We start from the raw sequence: 18,479 nt of genomic DNA, 5'->3' as shown, positions 1-18,479 counted from the left end.
ATTAATGTGACTGGTTTGGAAACGAGCGGCAAGTTCCTCTCCTCTTAAACCTGCAGGCTAAGGAACAAAAGCAGGTGGACTTGAATGCACAACTGCCATGGAGTGATTTGTGTGTAGCCTAAATCTCCTCCTCCTCCTCGTCCTCCACCTCCCCCCTCCCCAAGCCCACCCTTCTTATAATGCTGATATAATAACCAGCCCTGGCTGGCAGTTTGTGCTGCGGAGCAATCGGCACAAGTGCCTTCTGCTGCACTGCTAAAACCCTTTGGCCTGTAGCCTCAGCATTAATTGATGCTACAGAAGCAATTCATTGTCCTCAATGCTCTCCCTGGGATCATCAATTAAATATCTCCCCACCTTGGCGAGACCTATGATCATAATAACAGGACTCAGCAGTATCAAAATACAGCTGGAGCCGTGGCTGCTGTTCCTGGGAGCGTGGCAGGACAGGGAGGGCTGGGGCAGGGTGGGGACATGGAGCTGAGCCTTCCTGTCCCCCTTACCTGAGTATCCGGTCAGAATTGGAGCTGGTCTTCGCAGGATCACCAGACTGGGTTTGTTGCTTTTCATGTGATTTGGCTAATTTCTCAGCAGCAGCAATGGGGCACCCAGATAAACTGTGGGAGTTGGTTGGGTTTTTTTTTTAAGGAGAAGAAAAACAGAGAAGGAAACCAAGCATGAAGAATGAGCACAAAAACCTTCATTTCATGGACCCAGAGCTACACTAGGCCTGTGAGAAAAGTGTTTGCTTCCTCCACACTGAACAAGTTCAATAAACAAGACAAATTCACAGAATCATGGAATGATATAGAATGGTTTGGGATGGAAAGGACCTTAAAGCTCAATTCATTCCAACCCCCCTGCCATGGGCAGAGACACCTTCCACTATCCCAGGTTGCTCCAAGCCCCATCCCACCCAGCCTTGAACATTTCCAGGGAAGGAGCAACCTGTGCCAGGGCCTCACCACTGTCACAGGGAAGAATTTCTTCCAATCTAACCCTGTCCTCTGTCATTTTGAGGCCATTTCCCCACCCTGTCACCCCGTGGCTGTGACAGAGGAAGCCAAAGCCGGTACCTCCTGTGCGTGTTGCGGTTGCTGTTGACGTGACCCTGTCCTGTGCACCCGGGCGTGGGGCATTTCAACACGTTCTCGTGCATCGCCAGGACTTGGGGGCAAGAAGGGGAAGGGGAGAAGGGAAGGGAAAGAAAAACAACTTAATAAAAATCAGAGAGGAAAAAAAAAAAAAAAAAAGAGAAAATCATCAAGCCTTGTATGCTGGTTTCCTAGAAATCAGGGAATGCGAAGTGCTGTAATTAGAATTTGCAGAGGAAAAGTAAAAGATTTGCAAGGCAGCAGAGCCCAGGTCAGCACTAGGTTAGCATCTCTGCACACAGCCTGGGCTTTCTCCCCATTTTCTGATTGCAATCCAGTTTCCCCCATCCAGCCCCTCCTCCCCACCCCAGTTTTGGAACCAGGTCTCCAGTTTTAGGTAGTTTTAAGTGATTGAAGTTGTAGCTCTGCTTTTATCCTTAGGACTAGTCTTTGTTTGATTTTTTTTTTAATTTTTAATCTTCAGGATTATTGCTTCCTGCAGCGCTGACCTTAAAAGTAAAGAAAATAATTTGATCTGCAAGCTTTTGTAAAGCCCACAGCTTGTGTTAGTTATTTATTAATATTTTTGCTTGCATTCCAGCCTGTGAAGATAACTGTCCTTTCTCCTTGTTTCTTCCAGTTCTGTGTTTATGTCAGGTCTGCAACCTTTGAAATTACTCATAAGGAAGGGTTCCTCTTTCTTTTGGTCTATTATGCCATTATCATAAACATACAACATTGATTTTTATGTATCTATACAGGGAAAGCTATTTAGGATGCTGGTAGAGAGGTGGAAATACAATCTCTCTCTCTCTGTGCATATGTATATACAAAAATCTGTTATGAGGATGATAAATATTTTCTGTAGAATAGGTGAATCTCGGTATAGCCCTTAGAGAATTCTGGAGAGATTAGGGTACAGGAGACTCAGCAATCCTGCACATCCTGAATCACTCATCACTCCTCTTCTTTCCTGCATGGCAACATATTTGCACGGCAAGGTAGAATAATATCCCTTTTTTCCCAACATGATGTCCCAAGTAGGGAAAAATATGTGACTTCCAGTGTAAAGGAGGGCACTGCTTAACACACCTTTGGAGGTGGGCAGGCGTTTTTAAAGCCCCTCTTTGATTTTCAGAGAAGGGATCTCATTCTCCACAGGATGGTGCTAAAAATCCTTTAAGAAGGACAGGACTTCCAAGTAAATCCCCATCATGTTTCCCGTGATTAGTGATAACACTTTGGAGGATAACAGCATCCAGGATCAACTTGGAAAAGCATCATCCCATGCCAAAACCTCTTGTTATACTCCAAGGAAAAACATCAGACTTGATGTCATAAAATTCATATCATTTGAGAAATTCCCCCAAGAAGATTAGGCTCCAGACTAATGGAAGCAGCCCTTGGTATGCCACCATGTACTCACTCTCGGGGGGGATCCTGTCTTTGTGCGGGCAGCCGGAGAGGCTGCGATGGTGCGGGTAAAGTCCCGTGACGTGTCCAGTCCCATCACAGCCAGGAGTTGGACATTTGATTTCTCTCTTCTCAGGTCTTGAAGGATCTAAGGATTGTGGGGAAAGGGCAGAGGGAAGCAGGTTAGTGGATTTGGAGGGGAAGAAGTGGAAAGTGCTGAGAATGCTTCTCACCGCCTTTACAGTCAAGCAGGGGGAAACCTTTGGGTTTGGAGGTTTTTTCCCTGGAGTTGGAAGTGTAACACTGGAAGTTGCAAAAATTGAAATCAGCAAAGTGATTTTAGGAACTGACACACTTCAGAGCATGGAGACACTCACAGTGACTGAGCAGGCAGCCTGGCTCAGAGCTAGGGGACGCTGAAGTCCCTGCCCTCATGTTTCTGTGGTCAGACTCCTACCACTACTTTAAAAACCACTTGGATTTTAAACCAGCCTTCTGCTCAGGCTGAAATTTTCAAGGTTAACTGACAATTTAGCCAAGCGATTCCTCTACTCAGAGGGAGGAACCCTTTTGACAGTGTAGAGGACACCATCATTTTATGTACTCACTGTTGAACTCAAGGATGTCCCCATCCCTTTGGGCATTGAGGATTTGTGGTTGAACTCCCCCTGTGGGCTGTGAACTCTCCCCACATCAGCCTAATGGTCCATGCTGAGCAGACAAGTTCAGCTCTTCCACCAGGGATGGGAAGGAGGGAGATAGACAAAGGTTTGTCCCATACCTTTGCCGTAGTAGCTTTTCCGGATGCTGTCCAGCGGTTTGTTCTGTTTGTCCTCCACCTGGAAGTGCTTCACGTGCTCTCCTGGCAGCCGGCTGGGCTCCCGCACGATTTTCACCTGCTCGGCTTTCAGGGCAATGGCTTGTTCCAGCAGCCCCAGGTTGCCCCTGGTCATCATGTCGTACATCTCCGACTCATCCGTCACGGCTGATTTCTGGGAGCGGGCGTCGTCGTCCTTGTCGTCGTCTGAGCGCACCTCCACGATGACCGAGTACTCGGGCTTGGGGCTGAACTGCCCTTCACAGTGGCTTTTCTGGGGGTCCTGAGAAGTGTGAGGAGCTTCCTCGCAGATTACTTCAGGAGCCATCTCCTCCTCCTCTTCCTCCTCCTCTTCTTCCTCTTCCTCCTCCTCCTCATCATCCTCTTCCTCCTCTTCCTCCTCCTCGTCATCCTCCTCATCATCATCCTCCTCATCCTCTTCTTCTGCTTCAGCCTTTTCCAGTTTGCAGGACTCCTCTCCGTTCGTGTCGTCCCGGGGCTCCGGACACAACTCGCTGCTGCGCTCGCTGGTGACCTCGATGACCTCCTCCGCGTCCTCCGTCTGGATGATGATCTCCTTGTCGCACTCCTCCTCCACCAGCTCCTCTCCTGCATCCTCATGGACCAAATGCACGACGTTGGATGCTGGCTTGGAGCCCTGCAGCTCCGCTTCGGGCAGCTGCCCTTCGATGGCGAGGGTTTCCTCTGCTATTTGGCCTAAGTTTAGGAGAGAGTTGGCGATTATTTCTTGGTAGCTGCTGTAGTTGGCCTTGCTGGGCCCAGATGTACTTGTTGCTGTGTTTTGTCCGTAGTGGGTTGATTTTGCTGGGCTTCTCTCTGGAGGGTGGAAAGAAGGAATAGAAAGAAGAAGGGGAAAAGAAAGAAAAGATGGAAAAGAACAAAAAGAAAAAAGCAAGGAAATGAGAAAAGGAGGAAAAGGAGAAAGGAGTAAAAGAGAAAAGGAGAGGGAAGAGAAAAGAAGAGGGAATAAAAAAGGAGGCAAAGAAAGTAATTATATAAACTCATAAAATACAACTTTGTTTTGCTTAAACTTAATTGAAACCAGAGCCTGGAAGCTCCACCTCAGGAGCATCCTAATTTATTGAATTTGGGGATGGCAGGGGGAAAGAGGATTTCCACATGGGGCTCAGATGCACCATCTGCCCACTGCCATCCCTGCTGCTTATGCTACCCAGGCCAGGGCTCCAAACCAGTGAGCAAGGCAGTGTCAGGACCCCAGCTGAAAATCCATGTCCTTTTCCTGCCATTCCTCTGCTCTTGGATAGTGGCCAGATCTGTACAGGGAGGAGGATCCTGCTGAACCCCTCATGGCAGCTGCATGGGATCCTGGCTGGCTTCCCCATCATACAGCAAGCTCCTCTGTGTTTTCCATGGGTCCTTCCCTAGGGAGCATCCCTGAAGGAAAAGCTCTCATTTTTAAGACACTGGAGGCACTGTGCCTTCTCATCTTAACCCAAGCACTGCCATTGTGCCTCTACCCAACAATGGGCCCCCCCAGTAACTGGGGCACCCATCCTGTAGATAATCCAGAGGATCTATAACTCCTGGCTGTCAACCCTTCCTGCCCTTTCTTCACCTGCAGAACACAGCTCTGCCCTCAATAATGATGAAGCACCTTCTGCTGCCTCGGGGCTGTGTGTCTCCTCCTGCTCCATGGCCTCTGCCTCATCCTCCTCCAGCATCCCCTCTGACTCATCGGAGCCAGACTCCTCCTTGGCCTCGGCCTCCTCGCTGCCGTCGCTGTCGACGTTGTAGCCTTCATCCAAGGCCAGTTTGAGCGGGTGGGATTTCCTCTTGGACACCAGATGTTCGGCCTCAGCATCCTGAAGTTTCCTCTTCTTGGCTAGAGGGCAGCTTTGTAAACTGCAGATGGGATCAAGGAGCAGAGAGGAGGCATTGCTGAGTGAGAGAGGCCTGGCTACTTCATCCCAACTGGTTAGGCAAACATGAGTGAGACAATTACACAAATACTACCCAAAAAATCATCCAGCACCCCAGATTTTTAGCTGGTTTAACCTCTGTGGCCACATGTACTCTTAGACCTTGACTGTGAAACTACATCAACTTTTTTTCCAGAAACAGCACACGAATACTGGGATGTGGCATCCCAGGACTAATGTTGGTGATGCAACCAGGCACAGGGTGCAGAACCAGCCCCAACTGCTCCAATTGCATGGTTCATGGAGTGATGAAAACCCTCAGTTAAGGCTTGCATGACCTCCAAGGCAGCCAATGTGCTCTCATTTGCCTTCCCCAGCCATAAAAGCAGACCAAAATCTCTGCCCATCAGCAGCTCCCACCACCCCCAGACAGCTGAGTCAGGCACTTCTGGCCAAGTTTGGGGTCTAAAGGAAGGCTGCTATGAGTCTGGAGAAGCAGATCCCCCCAGGATCCCCTGGGGACTGATGGAGAGCCAGAAACAAGAAGATTTGGGGCAGACAAATTAGATTGCTGCTATGAACCAGCCTTTCTCAGTGAACACCTGTCTTTGGCTCTGTTGCTCACATTTTTCTATCCCCTCTACCTCCAAGCCCACCTCACCTTCTGTGTCTCGCATACTTCCCACGGATGTGTCCTGACCCATTACAGCCTGGGGTTGGACAGCTGGGGAGGGAAACAAACCACCATCAGGAACAGCAAGAGAATTTATGAGGATTGTATCACCTACAGTCAGTTAAACAGGTCCTGTGGCCAAGGAACAAGCTTACTGCAAGCAGGAAGGTAATTTCCTTCAAGTGGTTCCGTTTGTCCCTTTGAATTCCAAAGGAGGAGGGCAGGAGAGCAGCCTTGCAGTTTGCTAAAAATTAATGAAATTACTCACCCCGTTTAATTAGATGAACAGTTTGCTATAGTTTTATGAGTGTGTTTAATTAAATATTTGCATGTGTGAGAGCAAGCTTTTAAAGGCAGACAGCTACTGCACTCTGCCTCCCTGCTGCTACTCTCCAGTTTTCTTTTTCTCAGGAGGAAAACATGGGATTTTCCCTTATCTGGTGGCTTGTCAGGGAACTGGGGCCACTTACAGTAAGAAATGTGTGTGCTTTGGGGAAGAGCAGACTGGGACTTTATCAAGGAGGTTTTAGCCAGACATGCTGGACGGAGATCCCCAGGACTAAAATCCTCAAAACCTCACTTTTGGGAGAATGGATGGGATTTAGGTGATGAGATCTCCCAAATCCCTGCAATTTTTTCTTGCTGCTCTGCAGAAGAGGATGAGTTAAAGGCTTGCAGGGAGCTCTGAGCCCGCTCACAACCACTGCTGCCTTCACTTGAGCATCCCTCACACGGGACCACAAGCCTCCCCTGCAGGGGTAATTAGTCCCAGCTTCAGGAGCTGTAAGGGCTCCAGATAAGGAGCATTAAAGCAAACATTTTCTGGCAAAACCAGATTATGGCATTGATTATAGGATGCCCAAGTGACTTGCCTGATGTCTGAGGAATTCTGGAGTCGTGTAGGATTAATAACCTCATTTAGCACTGTATCACCCTCAGCCTGGGAAGCTGGAAGCACTAATGAAATCTCTTGATGACAGTGCAAAGGGAGAAGGCATCACCAGCCCAGAGGGGATCTGGCCAGCCTGTTATTCTCAGAGTAAAAGACATGGGACAACGTTAAATAGTACCAAGTGCCAAGTCAGGCTTTAGGGACTCAGAGTTTTGCTCTCAGCAGAGCTCAGCCCTTGCAGGAAGCTGAGGACACAGAGGGTCTGGCTGCACTAATGGGTGCAGCAGCTCTGGGAGCACTGGCAGGTTATTAATGGTTCAGCTCCCTAGAATACAAGACAGATCTTTGTGTTCAAAAACCAAAATTCAACCCAAAACCGGGGCAGGACAGTGCTGCTGAGCTGTCAGGAGAGTAGGAATCCTTCCTTCAGGGAGACTGACTGGCTTTAGGTTAGCAAAGCAAATGCTGAGAGGGCAATCAGTGGCACCACATCCCCTAAGGGGACACAGTGCTCTGGGGAGGTGGAAGCTGCCCCTCACGGCTCCCCCAGATAAATCCCCCCTTCCTGCTGTCCCCCTTGCTTGTGACCTGGCTTGAACCCGTGCTGCTGCACATCCTCCAGTGCCATCTCCTGTGGGATGGCTCCCAGCTCTTCTGGCATCCACACACAGTCCCAGCCCCACCACACCTGGGGTCTGGCCTGGCAGCACAGTGTCCCTTCTCCAGCAGGACACTGGAGGTCATAGAGGCCCAGATCTCATGCCCCTGACATGTGTAACTGGGAGAGGGAGCTTCCCTCTTTGCTGCTTATGATCTAAAAGTCTATTTAATTTCAATTGTCCTCAGGCCTGACTGAGGCTGCTCTGTCCCAAGCAGCCCCAGCCACACTTGCAGTGACTGCACACCAAAAGACAGAGCAGTGCTTATGTCACCAGTGACTTGCCTAAAAAAGGCCTCATTCAATGGCAAACAGGAGCAGCTCTGATGAAGATGTTATAGGCTTTTATAAGTTTTCCTGTATCAATTAAAGCAGATTACCCATCACCCCATTTTAATGTGGTCTAATGAAGCCTGCAATAAAAAGTACGTAGGAAAGACACGAGTGGTTCAGCATCGAGGTTTGCTGAAGCAGGTGTCGATTTGGGATGTTTCTGGCTTCACTTTGTTGATTTAATGCCTTTAAAAAGCACCAGCACAAAGGTGATGCTCTACATGCTCTGGGCAAGGCTTTCCCTCCCCACTCTCCTTTAGGGAGTTTTCGTGTATTTTGGCACGAGTCCCGAAAGGGGAAACGGGATTCGAGGTCTATTAAAGCTGCTCTCCATCCCTCAAGAGCCACCACACCGAACCGCTCCCCCCTCTCCGCTGCCTTCATCTGCTTGACAAAAGGGCTTCTTATTGTTATGCAGACGATGCCCTGCTTCCAATTAGTCGATTAATCGTCCAGTTATTCAGGCAATTAGGTGACAGCTGCAGAGATGGCTTTGTGGAGCACTCTGTCCTGCCCCTTAGATATGTCACCTGCTCCAATTACCACCTCCACTCAAGTGTTCAGCAATAAAAGTTGGAGAAGGGGCATGCCCAGTGCTGGCTCCTCCCGGCTCTCCAGAGTAATCCGAGAGTGGAGGAGCAAAATGCTCTGAAATTGGGTCGGTTTAGGTGCAATTACTCTTTGACACGCTCGAGAGGCTGCAAGGAGAGGCAGCCCCTGTCCGGGTTAAAGGCTCCTACCTCTGGCAAAGCCCCTGTGCAAGGTTTGGGGGGAGCTTGCAGGTGGGGGAGGCTGTTAGATCTAATGAGAAGCTCGGGAGGCTGCACAGGCTCTGCTCCTGCTCTTTTGGCTGCTGCTGTTGGCATCCCAGCACTGCTAAATGAGTGACAACAGGAGCTCAGTGACCGAGCAAAGGACAGGGGGGCTGGAGGAGCATCCAGCACCAGAAGTGATGTGACAAATATGTGGAAAAAAACCCCTCTGGTTAGCAGGATGGTGTCCCCAGTGATCCTGAAACACAAACTGTGGGCATTAGGTTTGACTGGGGTTTAAATCTGGGGTGGGACAGAGGATGGCTGGAGGGTCTCCAGTCTAATGACATTCATCCAGAGGTGCAGTTTATTTCTTTAACTCTTGTGATTCCCCTGATGTGTTTTCCCTGAGGACTTGGACACAACCACCAATAGAAGAGTCCATTAATCCCATGGGTTTTCTGCCCTCACCCAGGTTTCCCAGCTGAGGGGCTTCTCTCAAGCCAGTCCCACCATGTGCCCCCCTCCATCCCTCCCATGGCCAAGGAGGAGCAGGGTCCTTACCTCACCTCCTGGCCGATGAGCTCCGTGGGCACTGGGCAAGGGGCAGGATGCAGCAATGGAAACAAACACAAGGTCAGAAACAAACCAGAGGTGCCCGACCCCCCGAGACTGAAGCTCTCCTGCCAGCAGCTGGGTTCCTGTTTCATCCCTGGACATCCCACTTGGGAAAGAAAGGGCCAGTGTGTCCTGTTGTCCTTTGTTGCATGCCAGCCTGTAGCAAATTATAACCCTGCCTTGTAAATCCTCACGCCTCTGCTGATTTTCAGGCAGGTGAGTGCACACTGGCAGCATCGGGGATTGCCTCTGTTCTTTGAATCCGTGATGACTTTGAAGTCAATGGAACTGTTCTAACATGCATGCATGTAACTCAAACACTTCTAAATAAAGACTGAGTTTTCTAATGCCTTCATCTCTCTTTTTTGCCCTTTAAAGCTGCTCATCAATTTCTTCTTTCACACTTCACAACTGTTTTCCTGCAATGGCCACATTCACCAGTATCTTTCTCCTCTCCCTGTCCCATCAGACTGAGGCAGGAGTCCCTGCCAATGCTCAGACATATGGTGGGGATTTGTTACTTGGGGTATAGGGTAAACAAGAATTTGTAGGATTTTTAGGGATTATTCCCCACTTGTCAATAAGAGAGCTTCTCACTGCTCATAACAAGAACACACAGCAACTTCACATCGCAGCTGAAACCTTACATCCAGCCAGGAATCCAAATAATCAAGAGGAAAAAAAAAAAAAATCCCTCAGCACAAGTCTAAATTTGCCCAGGCTAAAAACCATAACACGTTTGCTCAATTTGTTTGAGCTAATTGGGTTTCCTGGGATCCAGCTCCCAGTGGGATGACTCACAAGCTTCAACAAACTGGAGGCAGTGACGAGTCCCAGGGTGCAGGCAATAAATTACCTTTTCACATCGAGAAACCCAGATTCAAGTGTGGAAAAGGCAGGGTGTGAGAAAATAAATAGAATCAGGGCAGTCTCATTTGCAACCTGAACAAGCACCTTTGTGTATGTGCAACAAAGCAATGAAATCCAGATATTCAAGCTCAGCTCAACACAGCTGGCAACATCTGGGTTTGGTTTTGTTTTTAAAAGGTGCAGATGCTGTAAAGAGCAAGGAGGAAGGAAGGTGAGGACAAAAGGAAGGTGGCCCAGCCCAGCTGTAGGATGAAGCTGCACTCCCTGCAGCCATCACACCTTTCCAACCTTGTTGGTTCCTCACTTCCAGCCACCTTTGTCACTCGTCACATCTACAGCCACAAAAATGAACCAAAAAATAGAGAGGCTGGTCTGTAACCATCACAACCATCACCCATGGCTATGGGACTACCTGAGGTGACAACCTGGGCTCTGCCAGAGCCTCTTTTCTTCTCCCAGAGAGAAAACATGCACAGAATTTCAGTTCTTTTCTTTTTTTTTAATCCAGAAATAAATCCCAATCAATCTCAATTAACCAGTTGTTTGTCCTCCCATCCCTGCCGGGGCATGGCCCATTTGCTTCTGCAGCATGAGCTACTTCTGCCAGGCACTCTCAGATGTGTGACTTCAAAGCCGCTGGCAGAATGAGCCTGATGAAAGCCCTGGGAGCTGATCTGAAGCTCCAGTGATTGCCATCCCCTACAGCAAAGCAGGCATGGAGGCTTTTTCCCTTATTTGCTTGTTATTTTCCTTCAGCTGAGTGCAGGGGATGAGGGTTAAATATCATCAGGGCCTATAAAGTTTTGTGGTTGGGACATTTGCAGGTTTTTTTAGGCAAAATTCAGTGGGGTTAGAGCAGGGGTAGTGAGCATAACTTAAAGAGTTAAGCCTGGATTTGAAGAACCAAAGCCTGTTTGGAGCAAGGGAAGTTCAGGGAGCTGAGCTCTGCACAGCCCAGGGCTCCCACTCACCTCGGACAGACTTGGATCGCGTGCGTGCTCTCTTATCATCATTTTCTAAACTCATCTGCAACAGAGAGAAAAATATCATTACTGAAAGATAACCAGAAAATCAGCATTAAAGGACAAGCTCGTATGTGATTGTGGCTGCGTGGGTGGCTGGGAAAGCTTTCCCGTGTTTTTGAGATGGAGGCTTCTTACCTTGATGATGTTGTTCAACCCACAGTGCCCAGATTTAGCAATTTTAAATTAATTTCTACATCCTGGGACACAGGAAGGACTTTGTCTGTTGTGTAGCACAGAGGAACAAACACCCAGATGTGCTGGCTGTGCATGAGATAGCCCTTGTTAAAGGCAGAGCTGATTTCTCTGGATTTACAGCACAGAACTGCTGTGAGCACCTGGATGGAATGCCAACACAGAATCAGAAATCTCTGAATATGTGTCTGAGCTGATCTCCTGCCTGAAAAAGGGCAATTTTTCACAAGTGCCCTAAAGAACAACCTCTCCTCTCTGCTTAAATTTGCCACAAAGATGACTGCATCTAAATAACTCACAACATGGACATCAAACACGAGGTCTGCAGGGAACACGGGCATGAATAAGTAACATCGGGGACTTCAAAGTTCTGGATATTAATTAAACATCACCACATGCCACAAGGTAGCACAAGTCTGAAGTGCAGCCACCTCTGGGGTGCAGCACCTTTGAAACCAGGCAGTGCCTGGAGGTGGGAGCAGGAAAGCAGGGACCTCCATGGCATGGCTGGAATGATTTAAATGGGATTTCATTAATGCTGTCAGAGGAGCTGCTGAAGCGGTCAAAGAGCTGTTTTGTGTCTCACCCTTGACCCAGATGCTCTCTCTGCAGAGAGGAGTGTTTGGCAGTGAATGCCAAGGGGGAATGGCAAGGTTGGGGTGGGAGCAGGGCAGGGGGTCAGAGCCTGCTAGGCTGGGAAGACAATTTGGGTTTTACTGCATCGTTACCATGTGGGACACTACCTCCAGAGATTACAAGGAGAGAGAAAAGGAGGTGAAAGAACCATTTGCAAGTGGGATTTGACATAATAAAAACCAACTCTCTTTGGAATATCCTCTACAGGCCCAGTTAGAGAAGGAACAAGCCAGCTCCTGTATTATTCCTAAATGAGGAGTTTCTATGGCTCCAGCACCCCTGACAGAGCAGGGACACCACCTCTGCTCTCTCTGGTCCAGGGGCAGGAAGGGACATGCACACAGAGCATCTGCTGCTCCACTGGCAGTGGGGATGGTGCAGGTAGGGTGTGTGCTGCTGAATCCCCACATGCACCCTAAAAACACCTTGGTGAATGCTGCTCACAGCTCCCAGGGGCTCCTCACCCTCAAAGGAGACACTGCTTGGTGCTTTCCCTGTGGTTTGGGAGCAGCAAAGAGGGAAGGAGGCTGTTGGGGCAGGCAGGGAGAAGGGACCAAGGTCTCCAGGCCTTGGGGCATCACAGCTAAAAACCCCTCAGAGGAGGGATGAAGTTTCCCCCAGGCACCTCTCTCCTTCACACTGCCACCTTCCAGAAATTCAATGTGAACATGCTATGATTTGTTAGATGGGGGGGTTGGAGAGGAAAGAAGAAAAAAAAAAGAAGGGGGGGTGAGGGGAATCAAAACCTGGAGCAATTTATGCACCCTGTCAGCATTCAGCTCATGGCACGGCAGTGTTGTGCTGCACGTTTATTACAATCTTCCCAATAACACAGCAGACAATTACTATAATTTGTATTTTTAAAGCCCCAGTTCCCTGTGGACCAATGGCTCTGGTTTAAAGAGTGGAGAGGAGCAGGTGTCACAGGGACTTCATTACATTTATGAGCCTTCCAACAACGGCACACTGAGCTCTCTCCCTAATGCTGCCACACACAGCGGCACCTTGCACTGCTGGGAGCCTCCACCACCAGCAATGCCAGGGAGGGCTTTTTCTCTCTTTTTTCCCTCTCTTTTATTCCTTTTTTGGACTATTCTTACAGGGAATTGGTGTGTGTTAGGGCAATATGGGTTTCCTGCAGATCAAAGGGGCAGAGGAGGTCAGGCTGTGGGAAGGGCAATGGGCAGAGCCTGTGAGGGGCCAGGACCCACAGACAGCATGGAAAAGCAAAGCAAAATTTCATTTTTCTTAGCCAGACAGGTGGGACGGGCTCAAGCTGCCTATCTATAAATAGGGGAGATCCCATTTCAGGTCACATTTGTCTTTGGAAGTTGAATATCATGTGAGCTGGCATGCAGGCTCCTCACTACACCACGGCACCTCAGAGCAATTCCTCCCATTGCCTCCCATTCCTCTTGCAAGCCAGGATCAAACACCCTGGGAAGGCAGGAGCAGATTCAGTCACCACATGGGCAAAGGGGACAGGAGCCACCTAAGGCAGGTACAGACCCACAGGGTCACAGAATTCTCAGGGCTGGAAGGGACATCTGGTGACCCAACCTTGCTAAGGACCAAAGAATGGAAAAGCCAAATAGGCTGCCTTGTTTGGCCTATTCTACAAAAAAAAAAAAAAAAACAAAAAAACTCCCAAAAACACCACCAACAACCCAAAGCAACCCAACTCCAAATTTCTAAATTATTGGGCATTTTCCCTATAGGGAACACCCCATTGCTTGTTTAGAGACCCTGACACAGCCCCACTGCTGTGTTTTTATAGTATTTATATCACCGTTGGGATGGGGTGTGCTCTGTGCTCCCAGATTCTCTTTTCTACCATCAAGGTCCTTTTTTCAGCTTAAACCAACATCAGGATCATCCTCCAAAATCCTCATTTCCCTCCAAAGTGCAGAAACACCAGGAATAAGATCCATTATAGAGCTCAGCCCCTGCTCCTCCCAGGCAACCTAAACAACTGGCAGAGCCCTGCCTGTGCTTCTGGAGCCTCTGTGATATCAGGCTCAGATGCAGGAAGGTTACATGAAACCATTGTCCTTTATTGTTGCCTTCTCAGCCAGAAGCCCTCTAGACAGATCGTTTTAATGTGAAATTTCAGGTCACACAGTGCATGTTTGCAGTCCTGGAGACCGACAGGCTATTTTCATTAGCTCTCTCTCTTGTTCACATAACAGCCAGGCTGAGGAGCTGTCTGGATTTCAGTCTTATTGCTTTAACTCTGAAGGAAAACAAAGCAGCCCAAAAGGAAACCTGCAAATAAATTATTGCTGCCAGATGCCAGTCACAAGCACATTAGTCTGGCTGGAAAAGACAGAGGTTTATTCCACACCTCCTCACCTTATGCATGGGTTATCTCTAAGATTAAATCAATATCAGCATCTAGCAAGTTTCCTAACCCAACACTACAGGAGAGGACCCTGTGCTGGGTCTCAGGGTACTCCCTTCAGGATTGAGATCAGTGGTACTCAGGGTAACCTTGGGAATGTGACTGCATCTCTATGTTCCCCCTTTCCCCCTCTTTTCTCTCTAAAAGTAAGAAATGTCCCCTATCCTGTTTACCCTCACTAAGAAGCTCCCTGACATGAACAGAATACAAGTTTTAATGATAATTTGTCAATGCTGCAGACTTAAATCAACGATGTTCAGACAGATAAACTTGAAAAAGAGTTTAACCTGAGCACAGTGTGAATTTTAACAGCCAGATTCTACAGCCCAGGTCTTGTTCTGCTGCCAAGACAGCAATACAGCACGGATCTGAAGTTTCATTTTCTGGAGTACCTACAGGGTTGACATTTTCTTTTCCCTTCTTGTCTTAATACACATTTCCTTTGCATTGGAAGCCCAAGGAACATAACAGAGCACAAACCCACTGGGAGCCCAGCACGTGCTGATGCCCAGGTGTGCCTGGGCTTCAACAGCTCTATGCAAATCTGCCATTAAAGGCCCTGCTGAAATTCCCCCCGGTCAGCAGTAATACTTTATATGTATTCAAGAGCACCACGGAGCTCAGAGAAAATAAACATGCTGAAAAACCCTTCAGCTGGACAAAGGGAGGTGAGGATTCAGCAGGAATATTTATTTTACACTGAAAGCAGCAGAGCTTCCATTGGTGCTCATTTGTAGATGTAGCAAAATGCCAATTGCAGGAAGCAGCATCTGAGCTTTAGAGGGACAGACAGACACACAGTGCCTCTATTTTTAGTTTTTAAAACCCCCCCAACTTATGTTTGCCTAGCAGCAGAAGGAAAATGCCAGAAGAAATGACATTTTTTTTCCTACGGAATTATTGAAAAGGGGTTTTCTGCTTGGTCCTTCCCCTCTTGAAGATCCAAAGAGTCCCTGCTTTAGCTCCTTAAGGGAAAAGGCAGCAAAACTGCCTCTCAGTGAGGATGGGTTTGAATGGCCTATCCTGATTTCTCCTCCCTTTTGTTTCTTATGAGGAATCCCTCCTTGGCTGTTGCAGGCTGAACACAGGTGGAGAGACCTGGATCTGGGTCTCCAAATTTCTCCCCTTTCCTCTCCATAAAGTGCCATGGCATCTTTGTTCATTGCAGAAAACGAGGAGGATTTTGTCCTGCTGGGCCTTCTCTAGCCAGGAATTTTTAAAATAAATAAATAAGGGGTGATGGAGGAAGAAATACTCTTGATCAGCAGTGTGCCTCTACTTTTTAAAAAAGGCTCAATAGTAGCTCTCAGCTGCTATTTTATAACCACACTCTGAGATTAGAGGGATTTTTTTCCCTCTCCTTCCTTTAGGGTCTTCCTAGCTGCTTGATTTAAATCCTCCTGACGTTCCACCTATTGTGAGTCCTGTTCTCAGCTGAATAAGCTCCCATCTGCCTTTTGCTCTGACTGCTTCCAGGAAAGGACACCCTGCACGGTGTTCCCGGCTCCGAGTCGGGGAGGGGGGAGGATTTTGCCTTGACATGTCGAGATGCAAACCCACAGCTTGTACCCACCTCGAATCTGACACTCCAGCTGTGTCACAAACATCCTCCTGAAGCCGTGCTGTCGCTTTGCATTTGCAGAAAGGGTCCAGCCCCCCCCCCTAGAATCACCCAGCGCTGCGAGTGAAGCGCTTCCCGAGCGCTGCCGCGGTGGCAGCAGCATCCTCCACACTTGGGGGAAGCAGAGCAGAAAAGCTGCTCCTGAGCATCACATCTGACACAGGCGCAGCTGCACCGCTGCCTCCACAGCTCTGACAGCCCAGCATTAGGCTGGCTGATTGCAGGGGCCGTGGTTGGAGTTGACACACACCTTCCTCTCCCCTCCTGGGAAGCGCCACGGCGCGCAATCCCAATGCCGGCAGGACCCGAGTGGCTCCGTGCGTGCCGATGGCTCCCGTGCCAGAAGAGGAGGGGTAGGGAAGAGGGAGGGGGAAATAATTGTAGTTCTTCAATCTCATTGTTTTCCAGCTCTGTGATAAGCCAGCTGCCTTTTCCATGAGATTATCCTTGGGTGGCACAATGTGGGGAGATTGATGAGATCTCTGCGAAGGGGACAGCAGGGATGGGCTCTGGTGGCCCCACCACCATCCACCCTACCTGTCCTGACAGCAGTCAGTCCTCACCAACAACCTGCCTGCTACTCAGCTGCCTCCCAGCTAGATCCCAATGGCACAGGAAAATGGATTTGGGAGGCAAAGGTTCATTTTTGCCACCAGACACCATGGTCCAGGACGAGCCCTGGCAGCAACGTCTGGGCTCAGCTGGCTCCATGCAGAGATCAGCTCTCCCCAGCACTGCAGAGATCTCATTTCAAACCTGTCATGGGAAATTTTATCCCATGCCTGGACTTCTTTAGAGGCAAAAATAAATAAGTAAACGTGCCCCACATCCCGTTGTCCTTCACCGCTGCGCATCCTGTGGATTACGAGCTGTGACTGGCATGAAAAACTACATTTAAATACAATATATATTTATGAGCACACAGAGAAGTGCAAGCATGTGCACACAATGCAGATCCAAAGGTTAGAGAGTGATCAGGACCTCTCCCCCCATGAGGTAAGAGGGCTGCACACTCACACAATATCCAGGCTCCCTTCAGACTCCCCCTCCCCATTTCCTCCTCTCACCTCTGAGCCAGGCACTCAGATAAAGCACAGATAAGCAGAGCAGAGGATTGCAAGAAATGGTTAAATATTCGTGATGTGCTTGTTAGAGACAGAGCACCAGATGAGCGCCAGGTACTGGGAATGTTACCTTTTGTAATCATTACTTTATTAACATACGACAATCTTATTAAATCTAACCTAAGTGCTTATTTGGCAGGTTCAATAGAAAAGCCTTAATTGAGCTCATTTTAAATATAGCAACAACTGCTTACTCTGCTTTCTAAGAAGGTGTGAGCTTTCCTGGCGACACCTGCATGCAGCTGACAGCTTGTTAGGGAAGAAGGATGTTTTTAAGTGTGGATTTTTGCTGGTTTGGAATTTTCCCAGGGTTTGGTTTATCTAGGGATACAGGAAGAGTTGGTAACATCAGTCACCTAAGGAAGCTTCCTCATCACCCAGGTGGGTCCATCCACTCACAGGAGATGGTGCCTGACTACTGAAAGGCCAAAATAGGACAGGAAGCACCATTTGTGCAGTGAACAGCCCAGTTCTCTGCTTAATTAAAGCTTCCTAATCTGCTGGCAGTGAATCTGCCGGGAGGTTTGACAGCCTTGGCTGTACCTCTTTCATCAGCCACAGCTGCAGCAGTAAATGAGTGGCTGTGTTGAGCCCCGGGAGCTGTCCAGGGTCCCGGTGGGGATGAATGACTCGCTTGTCCCCTCCAAAGGCACCGCAGCTTCACCTGGTGTTCAAGGGGCTCCTTCCGACCAGCCGGCGCCTTGGAGAAAGAGCCTATTTTAACAGGGCTGGGAGTGACCTAAATACCCAGATCTGAGCCACCCTTGAAGGATGGCACCGGAGAGGAAGGCAAGGATTTAAATATCGGGACTCCAAGCCAAACTTTGACAGCTGGAAGCCCTCCCTGCCCGGATTCACTGTGCAGGAGGTTTGGCTGGAGCGAGGACGCAGAGATTTCCAAGTGCTGCCCATCACTTTCTGGGCACCGGAAAGGCTCCGTTCCCCCAGGAGCAGCTGGCCCAGAAGGAGCTGGAGCACATGTGGCCCTTGTCCCATGGCCAGCTCATGGGGTGGAGGGTTCATTGTCCTAAAAATGTCCTTGCTTGCGTGCCCACCTTGATGCGCGTGCCGTGCAGGCCGGCGGCTCCCTCGCAGCTGCTGATCTTCTCTCCACAGGTCCACCTCTGGCTCAGCAGCTCACCCCGAAACTCATTTTCTGGGCAGGGAAAGAGGAAAACAGGGTCAGGACCCAGAGTCAGCCCAGCCCCCCTCAGCAGCACCCACCAGATAGAAATGCAGTGTTTATTCCCTGCCTGGTTTCTTTAATGGTCATACAGATCCCTGAGGGTCTCCATGCCCTGAGCAGGACCCCAGCTGCTGGGCCAAGGCCAAGAGCCCAAACCATAAAGAATTTCCACCCTCAGCCTACCCCAAACACTGCAGCTCTGCTCAGCTCGGTCCTCAGTTGGAAAACACAGTGTTAGCAGTTGAAAATTAACATTGGAACACTGGGATAATT

At 49.1% G+C, this 18,479-nt stretch overlaps 1 protein-coding gene across 5 annotated transcripts in view; it reads right to left on the bottom strand.

Annotated features, from left to right (window-relative positions):
- MYT1 (myelin transcription factor 1) overlaps positions 1-18,479 on the bottom strand; it is a 65,640-nt gene that overhangs the window by 25,307 nt on the left and 21,854 nt on the right. For all 5 annotated transcript variants that reach the window (XM_071446752.1, XM_071446753.1, XM_071446755.1 and 2 more), the window contains 9 exons: positions 18,076-18,176; positions 10,993-11,047; positions 9,098-9,128; positions 5,887-5,949; positions 4,961-5,208; positions 3,289-4,161; positions 2,521-2,655; positions 1,077-1,167; positions 504-617 (listed from right to left, as the gene is read on the bottom strand). In XM_071446752.1, the coding sequence (XP_071302853.1) occupies positions 504-617; positions 1,077-1,167; positions 2,521-2,655; positions 3,289-4,161; positions 4,961-5,208; positions 5,887-5,949; positions 9,098-9,128; positions 10,993-11,047; positions 18,076-18,176 (1,711 nt within the window). The remainder of the gene's footprint in view (positions 1-503; positions 618-1,076; positions 1,168-2,520; positions 2,656-3,288; positions 4,162-4,960; positions 5,209-5,886; positions 5,950-9,097; positions 9,129-10,992; positions 11,048-18,075; positions 18,177-18,479) is intronic.

Source organism: Agelaius tricolor, unplaced genomic scaffold (assembly GCF_023055355.1).
Source record: "Agelaius tricolor isolate 1412-34295 unplaced genomic scaffold, bAgeTri1.0.p SCAF_23, whole genome shotgun sequence".
Classification (NCBI taxonomy): Eukaryota; Metazoa; Chordata; class Aves; order Passeriformes; family Icteridae; genus Agelaius; species Agelaius tricolor.
Note: the sequence above shows the minus strand (reverse complement) of the source record. Positions and strands in the feature narration are given on the sequence as shown.